Source organism: Lagenorhynchus albirostris, chromosome 10 (assembly GCF_949774975.1).
Source record: "Lagenorhynchus albirostris chromosome 10, mLagAlb1.1, whole genome shotgun sequence".
In the NCBI taxonomy this organism is placed as follows: Eukaryota; Metazoa; Chordata; class Mammalia; order Artiodactyla; family Delphinidae; genus Lagenorhynchus; species Lagenorhynchus albirostris.
The window spans coordinates 99,042,527-99,066,774 of NC_083104.1; the positions used below are offsets into that span (position 1 = coordinate 99,042,527).

General features: G+C 52.1%; 1 protein-coding gene across 1 annotated transcript; it reads left to right on the plus strand.

The window, feature by feature from the left end:
* The first annotated feature begins 636 nt into the window (after positions 1–636).
* On the plus strand, positions 637–24,248 carry TXNDC5 (thioredoxin domain containing 5). The gene is made up of 10 exons (XM_060163727.1): positions 637–927; positions 4,285–4,434; positions 9,372–9,477; positions 13,824–13,920; positions 16,190–16,305; positions 17,682–17,768; positions 18,355–18,498; positions 21,307–21,389; positions 22,813–22,942; positions 24,008–24,248. The coding sequence occupies exons 1-10, from the start codon at positions 656–658 to the stop codon at positions 24,128–24,130; spliced, it is 1,308 nt and encodes a 435-aa protein (XP_060019710.1). The 5' UTR covers positions 637–655; the 3' UTR covers positions 24,131–24,248.

Here is a 24,248-nt window from a genome sequence, read left to right on the forward strand (position 1 = left end):
CAGCCAGGCGTTTTTGGAGAAGGAGCCCTGCGGGATTAGTGTCTAAGAGGATGCTTGGAGCTTTTCTCCTCACCCTCAAGGTAAGGCAGGGCAGGGCACACCCGCACGCGTTTCTCTTGTTAAGCGGGTTTTCATCAGTCCCTGAGCTCAGGCCCGGAATCACAGTTGAGGTCCAGTCAAGAATTTGACTCATTCAGGTGTAAACCCCGCCAATTCTGCTCAGTTTCCTGAATTCTGCTGACAGCAGCTCTTTATTCCTTTTGCCTGAAATCCTGGGGTCTTTGTGTACGTTGAGATGAACCGAGGCTGACATCCCCCTCAGTGGCCTCCCGGCGCTCCAACACTCAGCCCCGCTCCAGGCCAGAGCGGGCAGAGCCTGGGTTTGGGGAGGCGCAGCGCCCTGCGGGAGTAACCCAAGCCGTCCCAGGAAGTGCTGGAGGCCCGGCACGGAAGGCTGTCGGGGGCCCGGACCCACTCCTTCCGCGGGCTCCCAGCCAGGCTCTCCGGGCGCGCGCGGGCCCAGCCTCCGCCGGGGAGCGGGCGCGCGCCGGGCGGGGCGGGGCGTGGGCGGGGCCTCTCCGGGGCCGGGGGCGGGGGGCGGGCGGCGCGGAGGGGTTACCGGCCGCCGCGGCGAGAGCGCGCCCAACCAGCCGTGATGTCCGCGCGCGCCGGAGGCTTCCTCCCGCCGCGGCCCCGGGCCCTGGCGCCGGCCGCGTCTCTGCTGCTGCTGCTGTTGCTGCTGCTGCTGGACGCCGGCGGCGGGCGCGGGGGCGCCTGGGCCCAGGAGCCGGGGTCGGCGGCGGATGTTGACCCCGCGGCCGACGGCGGGGACGGGCAAGACCCGCACGCCAAGCACCTGTACACGGCCGACATGTTCACGCACGGCATCCAGAGCGCCGCGCACTTCGTCATGTTCTTCGCGCCCTGGTAACTGGCCGCACCGCCCGCCTCGGGCTCCGCGGGTGCGGGTCTGGCCCGGGCCCGCACTATGCGCGCGGGGGTCGCGGGGCCGCGGCCTGGGGGCGCCCGGCGAGGGGCTGAGGGTCTTCCGGGCCGGGAGGCGGTACGCGCCGGGCGCTCGCGGCTGACGTGGCGCTAGGGCCGGGGTGGAGCAGGAGGGGGCGGTCCCCGAGGGCAGAGCCGGAAAAGGCCGCCGCTCCGGCTCCCGCGCCCCCTCCCCCGATCCCCGCACCGGGGGAGGGGAAGGGGTTGTCGCCCTTCGGGGCCGCTGGGAGCTCAGAGCCCGTCCGCCCCCTGGCCCCAAACTTCTGCGCCGGCCGGAGGCAGCGGCCTGCGGTGCGCAGGGACCCGGAGGCCACGTGCGGTCGCCCCGGCGACCAGGCGCCCGGCGTGCACACTTGGACTTCGGAGGCGGTTCGCTCGCCGCACAGCAGACCTCCGGCCTGCGAGTTTAATTGAAACACAGGGACTCACAAGGCGTGATTTCCCACCCTGCGGGAAGGGGTGGTCCAGGCAGAAGAAGGTTCTTGCGCTCCCCCGGGGGGTGGAGAACAGTGCGGGTTCTGGGGGCCCGTCCGCAGCCCCGGGGCGGTGGGGAGCTGTGCTCGCGGTGATGGGAGCCACTGGCCCCGGACCCAAGGCCGACCTCTGGCACCTGCTCCTCTCTGCTCTCTTGGGGCCTGGTCTGCAAAGTGTGAGATGGGAAAAGTTATTACTACGTTGAGCAGACGGTGCCCCTCGCCGTGGTTCTCGGGGGGCGGGGGGCTTTGGTGTGGCCTCGGTGCCGAACCCAGAGACGCCTGCCCTGTGGGTTGCCCTGCAGAAAGCCTTCCCGTCATTCGCACGAGCACAGGGACTGAGTGCCTTCCTCCTAGGGCCTAGATGCCCGCTGAAGGGGGTCCTCCGTGGGCGGAGCAGCCAGCCGGTCTTCGGGCCCAAGGCCCTTTGCAGGCTTTACTGCAGAATTTGGCATTCGCCCCCAGAGCGGCGGAGGCTCCTTGAGATGTGGGAAGGGGATGCAGGAAGGAATAGGGAGAAGATGCCCAAGAAAAACGGCCTGTTCAGAAAATGTGCTGGTGGAAGTTGGAGGAAACTTTTTCTCTTCCTCCCCATGTTCAGATGATGACTGTATTTCAGTTCATTTGGAGTTAAATCAGCACTTTTGGTCTGGGTCAGAGCTGTCCCATAGATACATTGTGTTTCCAGTTCCCAAGAACCAAGAGTTGAATTTGTAGAACTACCAGTGGTATAGAAAATACTTTGTAGTGTGACATAATGGACATCGATAGTTACTTTGTGAAGGGTATTATTCTCAGAGTAGCTATTCCAATTAAATACACTACTTAAGTGAAGCCTATTTTTGTGGAATAAATCTGCCCATGGATTTTTCCCCTTATATTTTAAAGAAAAACTGACGTGTAGACATCGTAGGTCCGTGCAGTGCCAGTGGAGTTTTAATTCTGGAGTCTCTGTAATACCAGCTAGTCCCGGGCTGAGTGAGGGACAGGACCGGGCACTTGGTATTAAGTACATTCCTTAAAGAAAGGTAATGTTTCATTGTGTGTGGCTTATAGACTTTTAGGTGGATGCTCCCATAAAAAGTGACTTTCAAAGTTTTTGTTTGCTTCTTAATAGTCTACTGTGAAATGTTTAAATAGAGATGTGTGGGTTTCTGTGACAACATTTAAAAGTTAGACTTTAAGAGCAGATTGGAGCTCAGATGGAATACGCTGTGGGCTGCCCCTCCTCTTTCCATTTCAGTTTCTGGAATGTTGGGAGCCCACGTGTGATTTGGGGGCAGGAGCTAATGAAAACATGGATCTGTGTGTATTTGCTCTGAACTGGGTGGGGGCAGGGCTGTCCTACTGCTGTGGATCTTGTGCCAGTGTCAGGTCATAGCTTCTCTATGGCCAGTTTTCAGGTCACATTGAACCTGGTGACAGTGAGGTCAAGGTTGGAGCCGCCTCCTCAAAAGGACCAGGTGGCTTTGCTCTCTTACGTGACCACAAACTGCCTCTGAATGCGGCTGCTGTCTCAGAGGTTCATGCTGTAGCCCCAGAGGTCCAAACCCAGAAGTGCCAACTGCACGGCACCCACGGATCCATCGCTGAGAGATCGCCAAGCGCTTAGTACGTGCCAGGCACTGGGGATGCAGCTGTAGAAAGGGTGATGCTTGTCTCTTGTTCCATGTATACTTAAATCCAGCAGGGGTTTTCCCTCACAAGTGTCTTCCAGAAAAGAAGGGATTCATATTGTATTCGAACCTCTTATAAAGCAGGATTCTCTTCTCTGGCCAAGAAAGTGCTTAGGGAAGACAGGTTATTCTGCTTGAAGCAGAATTTTCCAGTGCTTCCTTGAGGTGCTTCCTGGTGAGGTCATCTGTCAGAAAAGAAAAGAGGCAAGGAGATTTAACACTGATTTGATTGAGAAATTATTTTGAGGATGAACTCAGTTATTAAGTGTTGGGTGTTCTTACCACACTTTAGAAAGCAATACAGCAAGTAGTTACATCGTAGACATCATGAATACACACTTACCAGGTGAATGGGGGAAAAAACCCCACATGCCATAGTGTTTGTGTATAGTTAAATTCATACAATGGATTTTATGAGTGTATGTTTGAGTATCTCAGATTTAGAAGTTTGGGGGTGGCCACGAGCTTTTTGTATGCTTCTCCCTGGAGAGAATGCAGAGCTGATTTCATTTCGAGGCTGCCTTGCATTTGGGGAGACTTGGTTACATGGTAGAGGAGACCTGGCTGTCAAGGAGCCATGGCGAGGGGAAGTGCTGAGCCACCGCCGCAGGGGTGGAGCGAGGGAGCTCTCCAGAAGAAGGGGAGAAGAGGGTGGACACCAGACAGCCTGGGAGTCACTTCTGGAGGAACAAATAGGAATGAGCCAGGTGGGTTTAGGGAGGAAGTGTCAGAGAGAAGAGTGTGCTGATTCCCAGGGCCCGACCAAGCTACGGCCCTTTCAGGAACCTGGAAACTCAGTAGCATGGCCCAGTGGTGGGCAGCAAGGGAAGGAGGGCAGTGTGCATAGAGGCCAGGTGGGAGGTCAGCAGGGACCAGATCCAGGGGGAGCCGGCACAGCGCCTGGCTAAGTTTTGATTTCACGCTGAGAACGATGCGGGGTCTCTCCGGAGGGTTTAAGCAGGGGAGCAAGATTATGCAGACACTGTGAGCTGTCCGGCTCCGTCTCCACTGCAGTGTGAAGAAGGGGTTGGATCAGAGAGCCCCACTGCCCTAGGAAATGGCTGAGCAGGTGGGTCAGGCACCCTCTGACCCCAGCGCTCAGCGTGCTTGTCACTGTCACCTTGCTACAGGTGTGGACACTGCCAGCGGCTGCAGCCTACCTGGAACGACCTGGGAGACAAGTACAACAGCATGGAGGACGCCAAGGTGTACGTGGCCAAGGTCGACTGCACAGCCAGCTCGGATGTGTGCTCCGCCCAGGGCGTGCGTGGGTACCCCACGTAAGTGACGGGCGCTCGCCTCCTGTATCCGCCGGGTCTTCCCTGGCTTTTCGCCAGCCGCATTCGGCCAAGAAAGTTCAAGTTAAACTTTCGGCACCTTCTTTGTAGTTCTGAGGAGTGAGGGGATGCCGACTTCAAGCAGGCACTCCCTGTTGTTAGGGAAAGGTTATATTTGCACCGTGTGTGTATTAGGTGCCTTTTTTTACTTTGTTTGGGAAAAGCCTTTAATTAGTTGAGTTTTCCTGTTTATAAAAGAACACGTCTGCCAGACAAAAGTGGCATTCTCCACGAGGTCCTGTCACATTTGACGTTCACACGTACGTTTACACGATGAGCACCGACTGTCATGAATTTTCGTTGAATTTTTGGTCACTCTGTTAATTCTTAAGCCTCCCTTCTAGAGTTATTTCCCATGTGACTGGCCCGTGGGCTGTTCTTGTTGGAAAGAAAGTGCAGCTGTTCTGACAAGTGATACTTGCTACCTACTTCCTTGACAGTTAAAACAGTTTTTTGGTTTTAAGAACAGAAATTGAAACTGGCTTAATGAACAAAAGACGGAATTAATTTGAAGGCTGTGGGGGAAGGCCTCTGAGACTCAGCTCCATGGGTTTGGAGGTCTGTTTTTCTGCCCTCCCGCCCCTTAAGGTGACTTAACCCCCCGCTCTGCATCTCTCTGTTGCCATGGCGGACTTGGGCCCGTCGCCGATTGGCCCAGCTTGGTTGGACTGTTCATTCCAGAAACCATCTTTGTGACCCGAGAGGCAGGATCTTGTCACAAGACGGCAGCCCCGTTCAGACTCAACATTTACTGGTGGAGTGAAGAGCGCTTCTCCAAAAAAGGGAAGATGCTGTTTCCAGAAGGATGGGGGAGGGGTTGGGCACCGCAGGTCCCCAAATATTTGTTCAGATTGACAAATGAAGTCAATCCTTTGGGAAACCCGAGCTGATCTTCAAACTTGAGAGGCCGCATGGAAAATGGCAGGAGCTCTGGGCTGGAACGTGGATGCCACGGTTTGGACCCCAGCTCTACCGTGTACTTATCCTGCAGCTCTGGTCACGCACGTTCCTCAGCCTCTGAGTCTGAAGTAGGATGCTGACACCCACCCCCCCATATCATTGTTGTGTGTAATAACATGTGTGTAGATACTGATCTGAACATACCCAATAATGTTAAGGTTTCCTCTAACCTTTGGAGATTTGGCATTTCCATAAAGGGCCCTGGAACTCTTGGTCTTTGGTGACTGTTTGCTAATGTGGGTGCAGTAACTCAGGTGTACATCACATCAGAGCAATAGAGACAAAACTTCCTGCTGTATGTACCTACCCATTGGCACCACTGTCCTGTGCTCCACTGTGTTGCCTTTAAAGTAAACTCTGCTTGTATGAAGGGCATCCCAAAGCAGCAGCCAGTGAGGAGTGGGACCAGTTACCTGTTGAGAGCCTGTTACTTTCAAGGTGCAGGAGCAACAGAGATGGGTGGCCACGGTGTCCACTCTGAAACCGCCGGCTGTGTGTGGCCCTGTGGCTCTGTGCACGGTAAACCACGCCATAGGGAAGGTGAAACAGGACCAGTCATAGGGCTGAGAAGGCAAGTGTCAGGGAGAGAGTAGAGGGTTCCACCTGCACCCAGTCATACGAGCTCTCTGGCTGCAACATCAGTTACTGCACAGATGCTATTCACAGATACTGAAAGATCCATGTTGGATCAGGTGTCCTGATTTGTTTTTTAGAAGATATGGTCTCCCCAAGAAACCCATGCACTGGTTTTGTGTTGTTAAAAAGAACTATACAATACAATGAGCTACCGCTACGTGGTTTGGGAAGGAACCTCGTCACAGCCCGAGAACAGATTTTTTCCACAGAATGCAGGAGGTAGGGGCATGCTGCATAAACGTAGTGGCCTCAGGGCGTTCATAGATGAGCCTGTGTGAGCTCTTACTTCTAGGGATGTTTCGAGGCCTGAATCAGGGGGTGATGTAAGTGCTGAGGCGGGTTGCGGAGCGGGGTGTCAGCACATTAGCTTTTAGGTCATCCCTCCCCTGTCACCTTTAACTGGAGGAAAGGATTGGAGAGGGAGGCAGTTTGGGTTCCCAGGTCCCTGGAGAAGGCTGCCTACGCTCGGGAAGATGTTTTGAGGTCTTGCTGTTGAGAGAGTAAAGAATCTTTATCACCTGGGAAAATGCTGGCAGGGGCAGGGCTGAAGGAGGTTCCCTAGGGCTGCCATGCAGAGTGCCACTGAAAAGAATAGAAACGTATTCTCTCACAGCTCCGGAGGCCAGAAGCCCGAGATCAAGGCATCGGCAGTGCCGTGCTGCCTCTGAAACCTGTCAGGGGTCCTTCCCTGCCTCTTCCTGGCCCCTGGTGGTTGGCGGGCAGCCCTCGGTGTTCCTTGCCCTGCAGAAGCGTCACCCCAGTCCTGCTCCTGGATTTGGCCTTCTGCTGTTTGCTTGTCTCTCTCTGTGTCTGAATCTCCCCTTTCTGTACGTACTGGATTAGGGCCCACCTTCACGACCACATTTTAACTTGATGGCCTCTGTGCAAATCCTATTTCCAAATAGGGTCACATTCCATGGTAGCGCGGGTTAGGACTTCAGCAGATCTTTTTGGGGACACAATTTGACCCATAACACCATCTCATCTATAGTAGTAGAACTTCCATCATTGCTGTTTTCCAGAGGGACCCAGCAATGGGGATCTTTCCCCCTGCAGTCTCCTTGATTGAGGAACAGATCACCAGGAAAACAAGTGCCCATGTGGAGGTTTGGTAACAGCAGAAGAGTTTGGGGCTATACTTGGGGCGTGAACCCCGTGGCCTGCTCTGCATTGCTGCCCTCACCTCCATGTACAGTGGGAGTGAAGTCAGATGCCCCGTGAGGGAAGCTCTGCCCTCCCTAGGCTCTGTGAACTCAACCAGAATCTCAGACTCGAGCTGGTTAGAAAGATTTTTAATCCAACAACAGGAAGAGATTTTAAAAACTAGTTTTGCTTCGCTCAGTGTACACCACATGAGGGAAAAGTCCCAGATTAGGTTTTACTGCATTTTAACCTTAGCAAAGGAATGGGGGATGGTTTCAACAATGCCTGCTCTGATTTCTGATTTTTTAAAAATTCTTATATAGTTTTATTGTTACAATTAATATTTAAGCCTTCAGATTTTCTTTTTTTTTAACATCTTTATTGGAGTATAATTGCTTTACAGTGGTGTGTTAGTTTCTGCTGTACAACAAACTGAATCAACTATATGTATACATACATCCCCATATCGCCTCCCTCTTGCGTCTCCCTCCCTCCCACCCTCCCTATCCCACCCCTCTAGGTGGTCACAGAGCACCGAGCTGATCTCCCTGTGCTATGCGGCTGCTTCCCACTAGCTATCGATTTTACGTTTGGTAGTGTGTATATGTCCATGCCACTCTCCCACTTCATCCCAGCTTCCCCTTCCCCGCCCCCCATGCCCTCAAGTCCATTCTCTACGTCTGCGTCTTTATTCCTTTCTGATGTTTTGAGGATCCACTCTTTTCCATCCTGAAGCGCTTTGGTGGAGGGAGGTACTGGGGCGAGAGGTAGGGAGTGGAGAGGGACAGTAGCCGCCCCTAGTCCTTTGTGGGCACAGCTCACGTTTCCAGAGCGTCTCAAGGGGTGGATGCGGGTGTTCACGGACTGAGAGCCTGCTTTGGAGTCACTTGAAATGTTACACTTCGTGAAGGAAGGGACATACTGGCCGAATGGAGTTAGATTGCGTCTTTTTGTCATGGCTCTATGAGTGTAAGCTGTTAGGGAAGGGGACATATATTCTTCACTGGAGACACATTGGGATGTCCCCTAGCCCATCACAGGATCTGAGCTTCTGGGTGAGGCCAGTAAGCCCATTTTCACCTGAATGCCTTCTACAGCCAGTGTGTTGGTTTTCTTGTTTGGTGTGAAACTTCATTTTAAGACCTTTGTGGGGCTAGCTGTCCAAACCCACAGTTTGATTTCTGCGTATCTTAGCCTCTCGCACTCTGACACTGTGCATTGGGCATCTCCTAACAAAACCCACGTACGTGCCAGGAAGCGTTAGGGGTGTTTTAGATGAGTAAGCTCGCCCCTGAATGCTAGCCTGTGTTTGTTACCTGTCAGTAGCCATATTTCCCCCTCCATCCTGCCACCCTCTATTAATTCTGTCAATAGAAGAATTATTCCCTCCCCTCCCCACCTTCCTTGACGCCTTCTGTTAAGTTTTATCTGGACCGTGTTGTCCCGTCACCAGTGGAGTGACACAGGGTCTGGACGTGTTCATCTCGGCCTCTGGTGATGTCTTTGCTCCCCTCCAAAGGCAGAGCTCCTTGCTCTGTCTGCAGATGCCTAGTGTGTGTGTAAAATAGAAAAGGTTCCTTCTCTGGGGGCAAGTGAACGGGCCATATCAACCAACGTCAAGGTTGTCCTTATAGTTGGAAAGTTGAACTGTCACAGTAGCTGGATATTCATGCGTTGTAAGAGTTGAATAGCTGACAGTGTATCCTGGAAATACATTTACTGCAGAACAATGCTATTTCTACTACAGTTGTAAATTGTTTTTCAAAATGCAGAACGTAAGAACTACTGAAGCCGGGGAAGGATAACAAATGTGGGGCAGGGGAAAGCTAGAGAGCTCTGCACACCTGAACCCTCATAGCTTTGGGGGTTTAACTCACGGCCTGATGTGTTCACCCCGGTTTTGTTTTTCAAGAATCACATAAGAAGCTTTTAAAAGTTCAGGATTAAGTGACTATGTTATCACCTAGAACATTACTTTTCTTTCTTTTCCAAGTATCATCAGAGAGGGGCAGGGGTGGGCTGCCTGCAGCCCGCTGACACCTCATTTTTATGATTGTTCCGCTAACTGAGTTTGCTCTCTGCTCAGAGTGGTTTGAAGTGCTTTAAAATCTACCGCAACTAATCCTCTGTTACTCTTTCAGCTTGAAGTTTTTCAAGCCTGGCCAAGAAGCTGTGAAGTACCAGGGTCCCCGGGATTTTCAGGCCCTGGAAAACTGGATGCTGCAGACGCTGAACGAGGAGCCCCCCGTGAGTGCACACGAAGCCACCCCCTCTTTCTTCCTACAGTTTTGGGGTAGTCAAGAGGCCAGTTTAAGTACCATCTTTTTTTTTTTTTTTTTTTTGCGGTATGTGGGCCTCTCACTGTTGTGGCCTCTCACGTTGCGGAGCACAGGCTCCGGACGCACAGGCTCAGTGGCCATGGCTCACGGTCCCAGCCGCTCCGCGGCATGTGGGATCCTCCCGGACCGGGGCACAAACCCGCGTCCCCTGCATCGGCAGGCGGACTCTCAACCACTGCGCCACCAGGGAAGCCTTAAGTACCATCTTAAAGCAACTTTTATCATAAGTAAAGGTTCACTTTTTTTTTCTTCTCAGTTTTTCTTTTTACCGTGATAAAATACACACACTATAAAATTTGCCCTGTTAACTGTTTTTCAGTGTACAGTTCAGTGGTATAAATACATTCAGAATGTGGTGCCGCCGTCACCACCGTCCATGCACAGAAATTTTCCGTCTTCCCGAAAGGAAACCCTGTCCCCGTTAAGCCCTGACTCCCCTCCCGCTCCGGCAGTCTCTGGCGCCCAGCGCTCTGTTTTCTGCCTCTATGAATTTGGCTCCTTTAAGTACCTTATGTAAGTGGGAAAAGATGAACTTTTAACAACTTTCTGTTATGGAAAAGTTCAAACAGGCACCAGAGTAGAAAGAAGAGTCTAATGGATGGTGGGCAGGAGTGCAGGGAAGGTGGCCCCGCGTGCCCGCCTGAGCCTTGACAGTGGTTCCCATTCTGTGGGCCTTATTTTGTCTCCCCTGCTTCCCCGCCCCACGTTTGGCTGCACAGTCAGTGTCATTTGTAAATATTTCAGGATGCAGCCCACAGATGAGGACTTACTACTTTTTAACATACCTTCTGCGCCCCCTTCACATGTAATTCAGCTCGCAGTAATTCCTCAGCACCCGAGATGGACTCGTGGCCACCCAGGGTCAGGCCCAGGGTGGGGACCTCGCTCCCGCGGGCGGTACCCACAGTGTGAATCTTCCCTTTGCTTCTCAACCCTCAGCCCCACGGCCCTAAGTGGCTTTGCTGATAACAAAATTCAATACCCTTCATACTCTCCACGTCTTAATGGCCTCCCCTGCGGTAAGGATAATATCAGGAAATGGGAGAAACTGTATGATTTCTGAGATATTTTTTAATTGAAGTATAGTCGATTTACAATGTTGTGTTACTGAGATATTTTTTAAAGACATAGTTATATGTAGAGTGTTACAAAAAAAACCTGTAATCCTCCTCCAGCTGATGTTAGGACCCTTAGTTTTGTTATAAATCACTGATCGTGAGCCCTGCAGTGAGCGTCCCTTCGTGGGTGGTGCTTTCGGATCAATGCTGACTGCTCAGGCCCACAGAGGCTGAGCTGTATTTTGACGGGAATAGAAAGATGGCCCGTGTTCCCGTGCTGTACGTTCCTGATGAAAATATTAAGAGCATCTGAAGTCTTTGAATGTAATGTCCAGTCCAGCACTGGAGTAAGACCGTGGTATTGCGTCAGGCAGGCGCTCCCTGACCTGAAGGTTGTCTGGGCTCCAGGGCTCTTTTGGGGGCCCTGATGCTGTTGGTGTCATCTTCCAGGGTGTGGTCCTTCAGCTGTCCTCCAGATTCTGTGTAGAGGTCACAGCTAATCGGAAACCCAGCTGCTTCCCAAGTGCTACTTTACCTCACATTCTTAAAAAGTTTAGAACCACATGGAGAAGAACGTTGGCATACGGTATTGAATGTGTTGACCAGAGACGTGTCTAATTTTAGGCAACAGGGAAAACCACAAACCTCGCGGAGAGTAAATTTGCATCTTTGTCATGGCAAGAAAGCTGGAGGAGCAGGTGTAACTTTCACATAGGTTTAAACTTCAAGTTTTGTGTTTTTTTTTTTTTTTTGTGGAAATGTCCTCTGAGGGGAGGAAGCCAGTTTTTTTTTTTTTTTTCTTTTTTGCGATACGCGGGCCTCTCACTGCTGTGGCCTCTCCCGTGGCGGAGCACAGGCTCCGGACGCGCAGGCTCAGTGGCCATGGCTCACGGGCACAGCCGCTCCGCGGCACGTGGGATCTTCCCGGACCGGGGCATGAACCCATGTCCCCTGCATTGGCAGGCGGACTGTCAACCACTGCGCCGCCAGGGAAGCCCGGAAGCCAGTTTTAAAGGGGAGTTCATGGTCTCCAAAAACATTTAAAGTAAACTTGTCAGCAAAAAGCCAGTCTTCTATGATGACTTTATTCACGAAAGCATCTGCCGGTGTCAGGATAGCAGAAAGACTTCATCTCATGAGCCGAACGTCTTTCTGGGGAGTGGAGCCCAAAGCACGGGCTGGGGATGGGGCAGCCAGGCTGAGGCTCACGTAGCCATCCTCAGCGGAGTACCCCGGGGGCGTGGCCACATGGAACCCACCCCTCCCCACCTGAGACCTCAGTTACCCACTGGCCATATCTTTGTGTCTCGGAGCAGTGGGGATCTCAGATAATTGCTAGAAATGATGACAGGGTGCCTTATTATAGAAAAGTTCAAATATTCAGACTTAATACTGCAAACCGAAATTCTTTTCAATGTGAATTTTGCCTTATAAGCAAAAACTTTTTAAAAACTTCATCTGTATTTATATCTAAATAACTTAATATACACATTTTCATCTTTAAACAGGATAAATTTAGATTTTTTCCTTCCTAGCATTATGGCAGTATTAAAGGAAGTCAAAAGAAAACCTGCCATTTCTTAAATTGTACCCCAATTTTTATATTTCCATGTTTCCTTCTGTAATTTTTCCTTAAACAGTCATCATCAAATAAACATGGTTCCTTTCATTAATGATCTTTTTATATAGTTGAATCACCTTTATACTGACCATATTTTATCTCCTGGATTTGCCATAATCCAGCTCTTCTCTGTCCATGAATAGTTAGGTTATGTATATTTTTTCTGTCATCAGAAATGCTATAAGGAACATTTTTATCTTTGTAAAGGACGTTTTCCTTTTCTACTTTGGAGTGACTTTTTAGACTCTATTCCCAGACATAAAATTGCAAGGCAAAAAATAAAAAAGCAAGACCACTTTTATGGCCCCTGATGAATACTGCCAGATCGCTTTCCTAAGACTCTGTAAGCCCACACTGTCACCAGCCCGGGGAGAGGGGAGGGTGGCCGTTCTGTGATACACTGTGGTGTCCCCATAGTGGCCATCCCTGCGTGCCACCGAGGCACGTGCTCCTGCGGTGCCGTAAGTGGACATTTTGCTACTGCAGCCCTTTGAACGTCTTATACAGGGTGACGTGTCGTCTTTTGTTTCATGTTATTGGAACTTAGCTGACTGTTCACTAGCCATCACTCTCGGTCATCCTTTTGCCTGGGTATTTAGCACTTGGACAGTTGTGTCAAGCCAGCAGTGGAAAAGAAAACTTCATGGTGCTTTACTGCTCAGCTTTGAGCTGTCAGCACTTTGAAAGCTTTTAAAGACTTAACTTAGATATTCTTTTTAATAGAAATACGAACCACTAGGTAAAAACTGAGTAACACACACCCACGTGTCTATAGCACAGTGGGGATTCAGTGGTCTTCTCTTCACCTCTGCTTGCAGGCCGTGGCTGTGTCGGCCTGAACAATTGTGACGTTTCGCACGGTGTGGTAGAGTGGTTAGTAGTTAGTTGTCACACTGGTGTCTGCCAGGTACTGGAGAAATGCCACTTCTTGTCCGTTCTCTGTGTGTTTCTGTCCCAAACTTAGCCCCATGAACTATATTCTTGCTAAAAGTGCAGCCCATGTTTGCCCTGTGGTTTCCTCTTTGCTGCCTTCCGTCCACCTGAATCTTCTTTCTCGTCATCTTTTCTCTTTTATCAGCCCTTCAGAGTCTGACCTTCCTTCACAGGTTTTATGTTTGTGTAGATAAAGGGTGGCCAGGCCCGCCTGCTCTCTGACCGTTTCCTGCTCCCCGTCGTGCCCCTTTTGCTCCCTCTGTGTCTTCGGGTGCTGCTTCCTTCTGTATTCTACAAGACATCTCAGGTCACGTTTCAAAGGACGGGACAGGGTGCTGGTTTGGGGTGGCCCGTCCTTCAGTTTGTCTGCTCTGTTGGGTAGGGTTTGGGGACAGCAAAGGACGGGTTGGGGCAGGGAGGCCATCACCCAGCTGCCTGGAGCATCGGTCCTCGAGCATTTGCCAAGGGTGACAAAGCCGCTTCTTTGCCCGGGGCGCCACCTCAACACAGCAGTGTCCCTCGAAGCCTCGAGGTGGCAGGGGAGGGAGGAGAGCATAGAAGGTTCCAGACAGAAGCCTCCATGGGCTCCCCTGGGTCTTCACACACACACCCAGTGACCCTTGTTCCGTCTCTTCCCATCAGACACCGGAGCCCGAGGTGGAGCCACCCCGAGCCCCCGAGCTCAAGCAGGGCCTGTACGAGCTCTCGGCCGGCAACTTTGACCTGCACGTGGCACAAGGTAGGCGGGCGGGTGCGCCGGGTCTGCACCTCTGGGCACCCCTGCCCGGGCCGTCCTCCTGGGGGGCCTGGCTTTTCCTCTTGCTGCTTGAGGGCCGGTGGGTCGCAGCATGGGTGGCACTTGTCCAGGGCTTCTCTCCCCCAACCCCGATGGCATCAGTGTTTAATGCTCTTCCTCTCGGAGACGATCCCTCCTTTCGTCTCTGTCCTTAGGGAAGGGCCAGTCCTAATCCTAAGCTAAAGCCTCAGGTGTGGAAAGCTCACTGATGGTGAGTGGGTGCACGCACTTGTGTACTGGCTGGACAGTGCGTCCTTGGATAAGAATGTTTGTTTATGTTAATGTTAAGCATATGCTTATTGACCTGAGGCAGAAACAAAGGTTTCTCTTACCTGTTTAAACCAGAATTTATTGGGACCATTATAACACACGAATTGAATCAGCGTAGGTGTTCTTTACACTTAAAATATTTTTCGATACCAAATCTCATTTTTTGAAAATAGTCTCCTAAATGTCAGAATGACCTGAGTACGATTTCTAATGTTAATGATGTGTAAGGCCTTTCTTCACACGTTCGGAAGTGTGGGCTCAGCAGTGAAAGGCTTGAAAGTGCGTTCAGCCTCCTTGCTGACCTGCCCTCTCAGATGCTGTCGTGGAGAGAGATCCTCCTGGGAGACGGGGTTGGAAACGCTCTTAGGAGGGCTTAAAATTGTGTCCGGCCCTGAAGCCTCCTGCTTGCTGGTAGTTGACATACACCCCATCTAAGGCCTGACATCGCTTGTGGTGATCCTTTCAGCCGTTTTTAATTAAAGGTGGCTAGTTAATTGGTACAGATGCTCTGACAGGGTTTCTATCCGAAGGGGAGTCGCTTTAATTTGAGACGGGCTTGGGCTCCCTGCAGCATGCGCTCCCGGGGCCACCCGTGACAGACCACCGTCCGAAGCCCAGCCCTGACATCCCCCCCCACCCCAAGCAGGTCACCCACCGAGGGGCCGTGTGCCCGCACGCCGTGGCCTCGTGCTGCTGACATGAGGGTCTCTCCTCGGAGAGCGGTGCAGCCCCGCCCTGACTCAGCTGCCAGGCCTCCTGTCTCCGCCTCACAGCACAAAGTAGTGACACACCTGTCTAGAGACGTGGTTTCAGCCTTGCAGATCAGCTGCTCATGTATATTTTAAATGTTTTTATTTAAATTTCTTAACTGGAGTATAGTGGATTTACAGTATTGATTTTGAAGCAAGTTTTTTTCCCCATTTCCCGCGATCGCATTATTGCCGCGGTGACAAGATGCCGCCGCGAGCGTTGCCATGGCAAAGTCCAACTCTGAGCCTGAGTCACACGCCAGCGTCCGTTGGTTGGTTCTCTCCTTGGCCACAGCCTGATTTCGGTCTGGTCTCAGCCTGACGCCGTTTTGGCCCTAGGCTGGTCAAGGTAGAAGAGCCTAGATGAAAGTTTTCAGTGCCTAAATCATGGTGTTGTAGGCTTGTTTTTTCCTAGCCAAGGGGAGCGATATTCAGGCTTTTTAGATCTTCTATCTTATTGTGAAATAAAACCCAGATACAGAAAACAATGTAGGGTGTAGTGAATGGTCATAGAGCGGTCACCCGGCTCAAGACAGAACACTGCTCGCTTCCCGTGCCCCGCCCCCCAAAAGGCACTGCCCTGGCTGTAGGGAACCCGCCACTTGCTTCATGGTGTGGAGTACGGTCGCCCTGTCCACGTCACCCTGATGTCTCTGTTCCCTGTGAGTTGGCCGTTGAATCTAGGGACTTTATCACGTTCTGTTTGATGTTTTGGGGGGTGTGAGCAACACTGCGTAGCTGGGAAGTCTCTCTGTGACGTCAGTGGCCTCGTCCGTCACCGCCTAGAGCTGTAACTCACGAGGGATGCAAAGCCTGCTGCTGTAATTCAAGCATCCCTTCTTCATTTTTACAGTAGGAGACACTTGCCCTCGTTTATCACTTGGTTATCCAGCGGTGCAGTTCACGTGGGAAAGACAGGCTAAGTGCCTGATTCTTTCCCTTTATCGCCCGTTTTCCGAATGAGTTGGGTCCCTGTTGTCCTCCAAAGATGACAGATCGGTTTTTAAGGATCGTTATGAACTCATGGGTAGAGACATATTTGATGGGGAGTCATTTGTTACCAGTTCAAGGGTTCATGCTGAACTGAGCTTTGCAGGAGGACAAAGATGAGACGCTTCCACTCATGCTCTAGGTGGGTGGGTGTAACTCACACTCCCTCTCCCCTCCCCCGCCTTCCTTCCCCACCCCCGAAGGAGACCACTTTATCAAGTTCTTCGCCCCGTGGTGTGGTCACTGCAAAGCTCTGGCTCCGACCTGGGAGCAGCTGGCTCTGGGCCTTGAACATTCCGAAACTGTCAAGATTGGCAAGGTAAGTGAAAGCCCTTATTAAAGCGGAAATAGACCGCCTCTGGCTGGATTAATTAGCTGAGTAGCCCATTCTTCATTCTGTGCACAGAGTCGCAAACTTGATTTATTAATTCCATTTAGCGTGCCACTTGATAATTCATTTCACCTTCACAGATGGCAGCCGGGTTTCGAGTGTGCTGGCTTTTCCACAGTCTAGAGATAAATTATGGCTTTGGCTCCTTTGTTTATTTTGAAGCAATGGCCAATTCTGAATTGGCAGCCCCAGAGCCCTTTCTGCAAAGATATGGGGCAGAGCCTTAGAGAACATTCACTGGACGTACTTGGAGACCATCCACAGTCGAACTCACCCAAGAGCTCTTTCCTAAAAGGACCTTGGGCTCTGTGCTCACACCGTGTGTGCAGCCTGCGTGCAGAAGACCCGCCCGTGGGGAGCCCTGGCTTTTGCCCTGCTGCCAGGAATTCTTTCCCACTTTACGTAGGGAAACCAGAAGTGATGCCTTGACAGCTGGGTTTTCGGGAAATATCTAGAGCAGCTTCCGGGCCTTCAAGCACTTTTAATCCGTCCATCCTCCAGCACCTACCAGACACCCTGCCTGAATTGCTTTTATAAAAATCTCATTTTCTACCTTGCCGGGGGCTGATTTGTATACAGGAGTAATGCTGTGTGTTCAGGAACTGTAGCTAATAAGGTGATGCGCCCAGCACAGTGAGATGGCCAAAAGCATAAACGTGGGATTCGGACAGACCTGGCCGGCCACCCTCGAGCAGCTTCTCCACACCTCAGTCTCCCCCTTCGCAAAACGGAGACGAGATCTGACTGGGGCGGTGGTGAGGGTGACGGTGAAATGCTGAGCACGACGCTGGGCACAGAGCAGATGCCTAGGAAATTGTAATGGTTGTGAAGTGAAGTTTTCACTGTTGTGTGTTAAACACTTAACTTGACATCTTTTCAGTTTTATCTTTATTATATTCCAAATACTCCTATTTAAAACTCCTGAACCTGAGAATACATTTCTGATGACTGGCGTGGGTCTCTGTCCACGACAGCTGGCCGTCCCCTTCTCCAGATGTCAGGCTAGGCTCCCTCTCTCCATCTGCTGACCTGCTCAGGGCCCATCTGCTGACCTGCTCCCCCAAAACTGGCATTTTTGAGTGAAAAGAAATCATGTCTCTAAAGTAAATCCCATCACTCTGCTCCCTAAGCTCAGGTGTATTTTGGGGTAAAGTCTCTCCAAAAGCTGCAGCTTGCTGGCAGAGACGCTACAGATGGGGAGTTGTAGAAATTTTCTTTCTTTGAAAAAGCACTGAGTGTCCGAGAGCCCATTTACCAGGAAGGCTCGCGGAGAAACTGACGGGGCGCGTGATCTGTATTTCCAGGTTGATTGCACACAGCACCATGAACTCTGCTCAGGAAACCAGGTCCGAGGTTATCCTGCTCTCCTCTGGTTCCGAGACGGTAAAAAGGTACGTCTTCGGGTCTTAGCGTTGAGACAAGATGTGTGTCTTAACCATGGCTGAACAGTCGAGTGGTTTAACGGGTGGCGCGTTGCCAGCACAGACTGTTTGGGCACTGGTTTAAAGGAATACGCATCACGGAGCGAGAATGTCTTTCTCTTTGTTGGTAAGGCCTGGCGGGTTGAGAGAAACCATCAGGCGTTATGCACTCCCGAAGCATCTCAGCGGGCTCAGGTTAACTCTAGCATAAGCCGGATGGACGGTCCTAGGGTAACTGCTCTGATTCCGACCTTTGAGAGGGGTCAGCGCTCGCTCTTGGTAAGGCCCTTCAATGCCGGCTTCGTCCCTGGCCGCTGGGCAGCGCCCAGACTTTGGAACCGCTTAGCTCTGCAGAAGGAAGGCGCTGTGAAGTTCTTTGCCCAGAGCCAAACTGCGGTTGATCATCTGTGCTTTGCCTTCACCTTTGAGCAGCAGACACCACAGAGCCGGGACACCCAGACAGAGACGTCCGATGGGGGCGGGTCACGCGTGGGCAGGTGGAGGGTTGAGGATTCACAGCCCTGACGTGTCTTTGTGTCGCCTGTGTCCCGGACAGGTTGATCAGTACAAGGGGAAGCGGGATCTGGAGTCGCTGAGGGAGTACGTGGCATCGCAGCTCCAGAGCACGGAGAGGGGCGCCCCGGAGCCCATCCAGCCCTCGGAGGCCCCCACGCTGGCCACTGAGCCCGCGGCCGACCCGGTGGGTGCACGGTCAGCTCCCGCCTCCAAGCGGCAGCGCAGACACAGCACGCGGTCGGTCATTCGCGTGGTGGGCTGGGGTCCACTTCTCAACACAGCGTTTTCTTGAACTCCTTTCACATGCTTGTTAGGGGGTCAGTGTAGACAGAGCTTCCCTTTAAAGAACCTGGAGTGGGTGTGAGACAAAGGATCCTGCGAGCATTTGGTGTCAGCATTTCTGGACAGTTCTTCCCTTCGATTCAGCACTAACTTGAAGGTATTTGCTGTGAAAGCTGGGCTGTTGCCTCTTGGGCCCGTTCTGCTCGTTTCCATAACTTGCTGCAGTCAAGGTGGTAAAGGCCCCTGAAAGAGCTGCAGCAGAAAGGCTCTGCGCGTTGGAATGTCAGAGGCAGATTGCTGTAGGCTATTTCATTTGTCCAGACGATCGCTGACTTATCGAGGTGTCCTCTTCATATGTTCAGAGCGTAAGGTTTCACGTTTGTTCGTTCTGCGTTTATCAAGCCCTGTCGCGTTCCAGCCACTGTCCTAGGCCGCCAGGACACAAAGCGAATAAGGTCGTTTTCCGCCTGTGGAGAGTGGCGGGTGGGAAGGGGGAGACACGCGAAGATGTCGGTGCTGCGACGCAGGCCGGGGCGGGGAGGCAGGGAGCGCCACCCCACGGGTGAGTCGGTGTCCGCTGGAGAGCCGTGGGGAAGGCCGCCTGGCGGCGCGTCAGCCGGCAGGAGTGAAGAGGGCGCGAGGAGGCCAAGGGCACCGTGCGGGACGCAGAGGGAGCCGGCGGCTGGCCCCCGGAGGGCCTTGTCCGCCAGCCGCGGATCTCAGGTCTGCAGGGAGCCAGTGGAGGGCTTGGAGCCGACGTGGACTTTAAGAAAGCTGGCTGGCTGCAGCCTGTGTGGACGAGACGGAAACCGCTATATCTGGAGACGAAGGATGCAGGGACGGTGGGCAGGGGCGTCCAGCTCCCCCTGCGCAGTCGGGATGGGGGAGGGGAGGGGAGGGAGGGAGAGACGGGCTGGCGGTGCCGGGTGGGAGGGAGGCGATGGGTCCCTATTCAAGGTGTTGCTTCCAGGGCTGTGGCGGTCTGCACGTGGCGACAGGTAAGAGTCCGGAGCTTAAGCCGGATGCCTGTCTAGACGAGGAGGTTCCCGCATCCGCTCCCGTAGGTAGAAACCGATGCTGAAGCCGCGGGTGAAGATGGGATTATTCGGGGAGTCAAAGTGGTGTTTTCCCGGGAAAGCAGTGCTCGGATGTCCCAGCTGAGAACCATACTTAAGGCCTGTTTGTCAGTGTACTTCCAAAGCCGAGTCCTTGTGTTGCCGCCTCGGTTCACACAACGGCACTCCACAGCACGCCAGGTTCTTACCCGGGACGGCGGGCAGGGCGGCCCTGGGCCTGGGGAGGACGCCTCCCTGGTGACTGTCCAGCCTCAGCACTTACAGGAGCGATCGTGACTTGCTGGGGCTGCCACGCCCGGGGCCCAGGGATCAGGCTTGGAGAGCCGGCAGCCGCCGGCCCCATACTCCCAGGGTGGGGCTGTGATGGTGCCTCCGCCCCCCGGGCCCAGCCCCTAGTGGGACGCTTGTAGGTTGGGGACCGCGTGGGTGTTAGTTAAAAGTGGAAGTTTTGGTTTAAGAAGTAAACAAACGATTTCGTAGTTAAGGGACCACGCGTCAAGGGAGCGTGTGTCATGGTGGTTGTAAAGGTCACCCCACATCGAGTATAATTATATACTGTGGGTGTTTTTGTCAAACCCAGAAGGGTTTCTATTTATAATGAGGTTTTCCACCGCTAAGTGGGTCTTTCAGTGAGTGTGGTGTCATGTTTCTGGACATGAAGATGGCAGCGTCTGGACGGCCCCCTCAGTGCCCCTGCGTCCTGGTCACAGACACATGGTACTTGGTGCTGGACTCGAGTGGGGCAGCCCTGGTACACTTTGCCACGTGATACATCATCCGTATTCTTTTTATTTATTTATTTATTTGGCTGCATAGGGTCTTCGTTGAGGCACGCAGGATCTTCGGTTACGGCGTGCGGGCTCAGTAGTTGTGTCGCGCGGGCTCTGGAGCGCGTGGCCTTAGTTGCCCCGCAGCATGTGGGATCTTAGTTCCCTGCCCAGGGCTCGAACCCACGTTCCCCTGAATCGGAAGGAGGATTCTTAACCACTGGGCCACCAGGAAAGTCCCCATCATCCATATTCTCACAAGAGGATCACAGATCCGTTTTTGGAGGAAAACACATAGACATAACCCTGTGCAGAGCCTTCAAGATAGAATCGCTTTAGAGCAGACTGCCGTGTGGCACCTTGGCCCTGAATTCTCCAGCCTGAGTTCAAATGAGCAGTCTTCACATTTACTGTGAATTTGAAAATGGAAAGCAGCCTGTTATCTGTAGAAGCACATGTTGCCTGTGCTTGTGTAACTAAGGTTCTTCCGTCACATAGAGAAGATAATTATGAATCTGTAGGATGAGAGCGATAGAGTCGGCGGGGAAAGCAGTGCGTACAGACTTCAGGGAGGCCGGTCAGCTTGGACTTCGATCAGTGTCCGAGGCTCCAAGCCCGGGAGGCGCATGCTTGGGCCCTGCCCACCCAGAGCCCTGGAGACAGCGGCTGCACCTGACCCTGCCTGGGCTGGCTGGGAGCTTTTGTGGAGCTTGTGAAAAGTGAGTTGTGTAGGTATTTGTGTGTGGCCTCGGAGCACACATCACAGCATTTTAAAAGATGACGGACCTGTATCTCTGCGATCCCAAAGCATGGTCCCCGCTCTGCTCTACGTGGTGTATTTGAATTGTGGCTTTTCCCTCCCCCAAGGGCACTGTGTTGGCACTGACGGAAAATAACTTCGATGACACCATCGCAGAAGGCATAACCTTCGTCAAGTTTTATGCCCCGTGGTAAGTAGCTGTTGAATTAGAACCTTGGTCCTCGTGCGCTTGAGTCACATCCTATTTTTCAGGCCATAGGCCAACCCTCCGGACTCAGTGTTGGGCAGATACATTTACTTGTAGTTATGCTACAGGGAAAAAGGAAATGTCATTATATGTGTTAGAGTTTGGTGGTAATTCACAAAGTGATGGAGAATGAGGTTAACTTAAAGCTCAGTCTGCTCTGGAAGAAACAAAACTGGAGACTTCTTATCGTGGCCATGTAACACTGCAGTTCTGTGGTATCTGGGCACTTTGCCAAATAGATGGCTTTTGGGGTTAAAAACACCGTGCACATCATGAGGTATTAAGAGCTCTGCCCCTTAGTCTCTCTGGATGTTGTAGAGAAATCGAGTAGAGCTCAGCTTTCCGTTAGAGCCATGCAGTCTGTCAGTCACCTGACCTTCCTGGCCCGTGGCCCTCGGGGACCAGAGCAGAGATGGGCTGCTCGGAGCCCGAGACCGCGGCAACCGCAGTCAGTGGGGAGACGATAGGTTCCAGGATGTGCCGTGAACCACTGCGGCTTTGGATGCCCTTTAAATCCTTTGAACCCACTTTCCTCAGCTGTAAAACGGGGAGAACGCTTTGTCTTGAAACAACCCATTTTGGAAAGATAGTGTTGAGGAGAGAGAGATCCTGTTTCTGAACACAAACACACACGTGCCATTTTCGCTTCTCACTTTGTTTTCATCGCGCGTATCCATGAGAATCAGTAACGGCAGAGATAAAAAAGTTAACGAGTGACCTGTACGACTTGCGCAGGTTTTATTCTTAAAGAGTAGAATCACTAGTAAATAATGCCTTTAAAACTATCACGTATTTTCTAGTTTTTTAAAAAAAAAAACCCTAAAGCTGTACAGATCACGTACAAGGACAGAAGAGCCGCTTTCATTGAAGGGGAGCAGGTCATAGAGGGGAAGATGGTCAGGAAGGGGGTATAGTAACAGGTGGAAGTAGAGTTTGAGCCGAACTTAGTGGCCTCAGTGCTCACACCACATCCCGGAAGCTTCAGGGAAGCTTTGAAGTTCTTTCGAACATTTAAGACCGTCAGAAATATCTGTTTTTGGCATTCAGGTGATTTTTTAAAAAGCCCACAGTTGACCGCATCGTAGAGATGCTTGCAAAGCTGAAGCTGTTTTGCAGACGTCTTGTTGTCAGTCAGGGTATCCGAAAGCCTGCTCGGGCTTGGGTTTGAACTCCGTGTTCGGGATGGGAGAGGACGAGCAGGTGCAGGAGGTGGGGGATGATAGCGCGCCCCGCGGGAGAACCTGCCGGTTTATCCACTTCTGGGCAGCTGTCGGCTGCTTCCTACAGAAGAAACAGGCTGGGCAGTGAAGTGCAGGCGAGTGAGCTTGACGGGACCTCAACAAAGCTGTCGCTCTTCTGTCCCCAGGTGTGGGCATTGTAAGAGCCTGGCTCCTACCTGGGAGGAACTCTCTAAAAAGGAATTCCCTGGCTTGGCGGGGGTCAAGATCGCCGAGTTGGACTGCACTGCGGAACGGAACATCTGCAGCAAGTACTCGGTGGGTCCACATGGATGGGAACTCATGGGGACAGAGGTGGGGGCGGATCCCAAGTGGAGCTGTAATTCGGTACTGTGGGCTCAACCAAGATAACTCATCCTCTCGACAAAGAGTTTTTTGTGTCCTTTGGGGATTTTTTTTCCCATTTGAGAAGCAAAAGAGCTGCTCTCTCAAAGGAAAGGCTGTCTTCTGGGAGTGCACACAGTTCAGAGGGGTTTTCAGGCCTTGCCACCTGGGCGAAAGGCGGGCAGTACCTGAGACTCTGAGCTGGAGGGCAGGGCGCCACCTGCGCGGCCATTCTCATTGGCTAAACGGTCAGCTGGCTTGTAGCCTTCGTCGCACACACAGACACAAGGCAGTGCTCAGTGCAGAAAGTATCTGATCCTACGCTTCCCTGAGAGGGCCACACCAATGGGCCAGGCTTGGCTTCTTTACGTAACTGTTGCCTTCTTTCCAAGCTGTTAGCACCATCGAATAGCCCAGAAGATTTGCAATTTATTTATATTTTTCCATTTGTGGTGTTTTTCTTAAAACATTTTTGAGGCCTCCGGAGTTTATTAGAATAGATGTATGTAGCACAGACGTCGTCTACTTACTAGAAGATGCCAGTCATTTTTTAAAATGTTTTATTTTTTTGGTGCTTTAAAGAGAAAGGTGAGCTGTGCTGACAAGTGTGCATCCTTGAGGCTCCTGCTGCCACTCAGCGCGGACCACAGAGCGCCCTGGTGTCGCCAAGGAGCTTGTGGGAAATGCAGCCTCAGGCCCCCTCCATCCCCACCAGCTCCCCAGGCGAGACTCCACTCTAGGGTGAAGTCACTCCTTGTTGCTAATCTTGAAAGTAGGTTTGGGTTGGAAAGTGAATATAGAGCCCCAAGGCTCTGCTTTCTGAACTCTTAGGTACTTTTTTGATGGTCTGTACGTTCTGAAAATTTAACTATAGACTTCCCTGGGCACGACTCTAGGATCTCTTCTGATTTTATTTAAGAAGCTAGGATCTCTTCTGATTTTATTTAAGAAGCAACTTTATGTTGGTTTTCAATTTTTTTTTTTTTTTTTTTTTTTAAGGTACGAGGTTATCCCACATTGCTGCTTTTCCGCGGAGGCAAAAAAGTCAGCGAGCACAGCGGGGGCCGAGACCTGGATTCCTTGCACCACTTTGTCCTGCGCCAGGCGAAGGATGAACTGTGAGCTCGGCTGGAAGCTGTCTCCTGCCTGGCCCTGGGCAGGAGCTCAGTCCTGCGGCCGCTGCCCGGTCCCTTGCGGTGGTGACTCAGAGATCCGAACGCACTAAACTTGTGCTATCTTC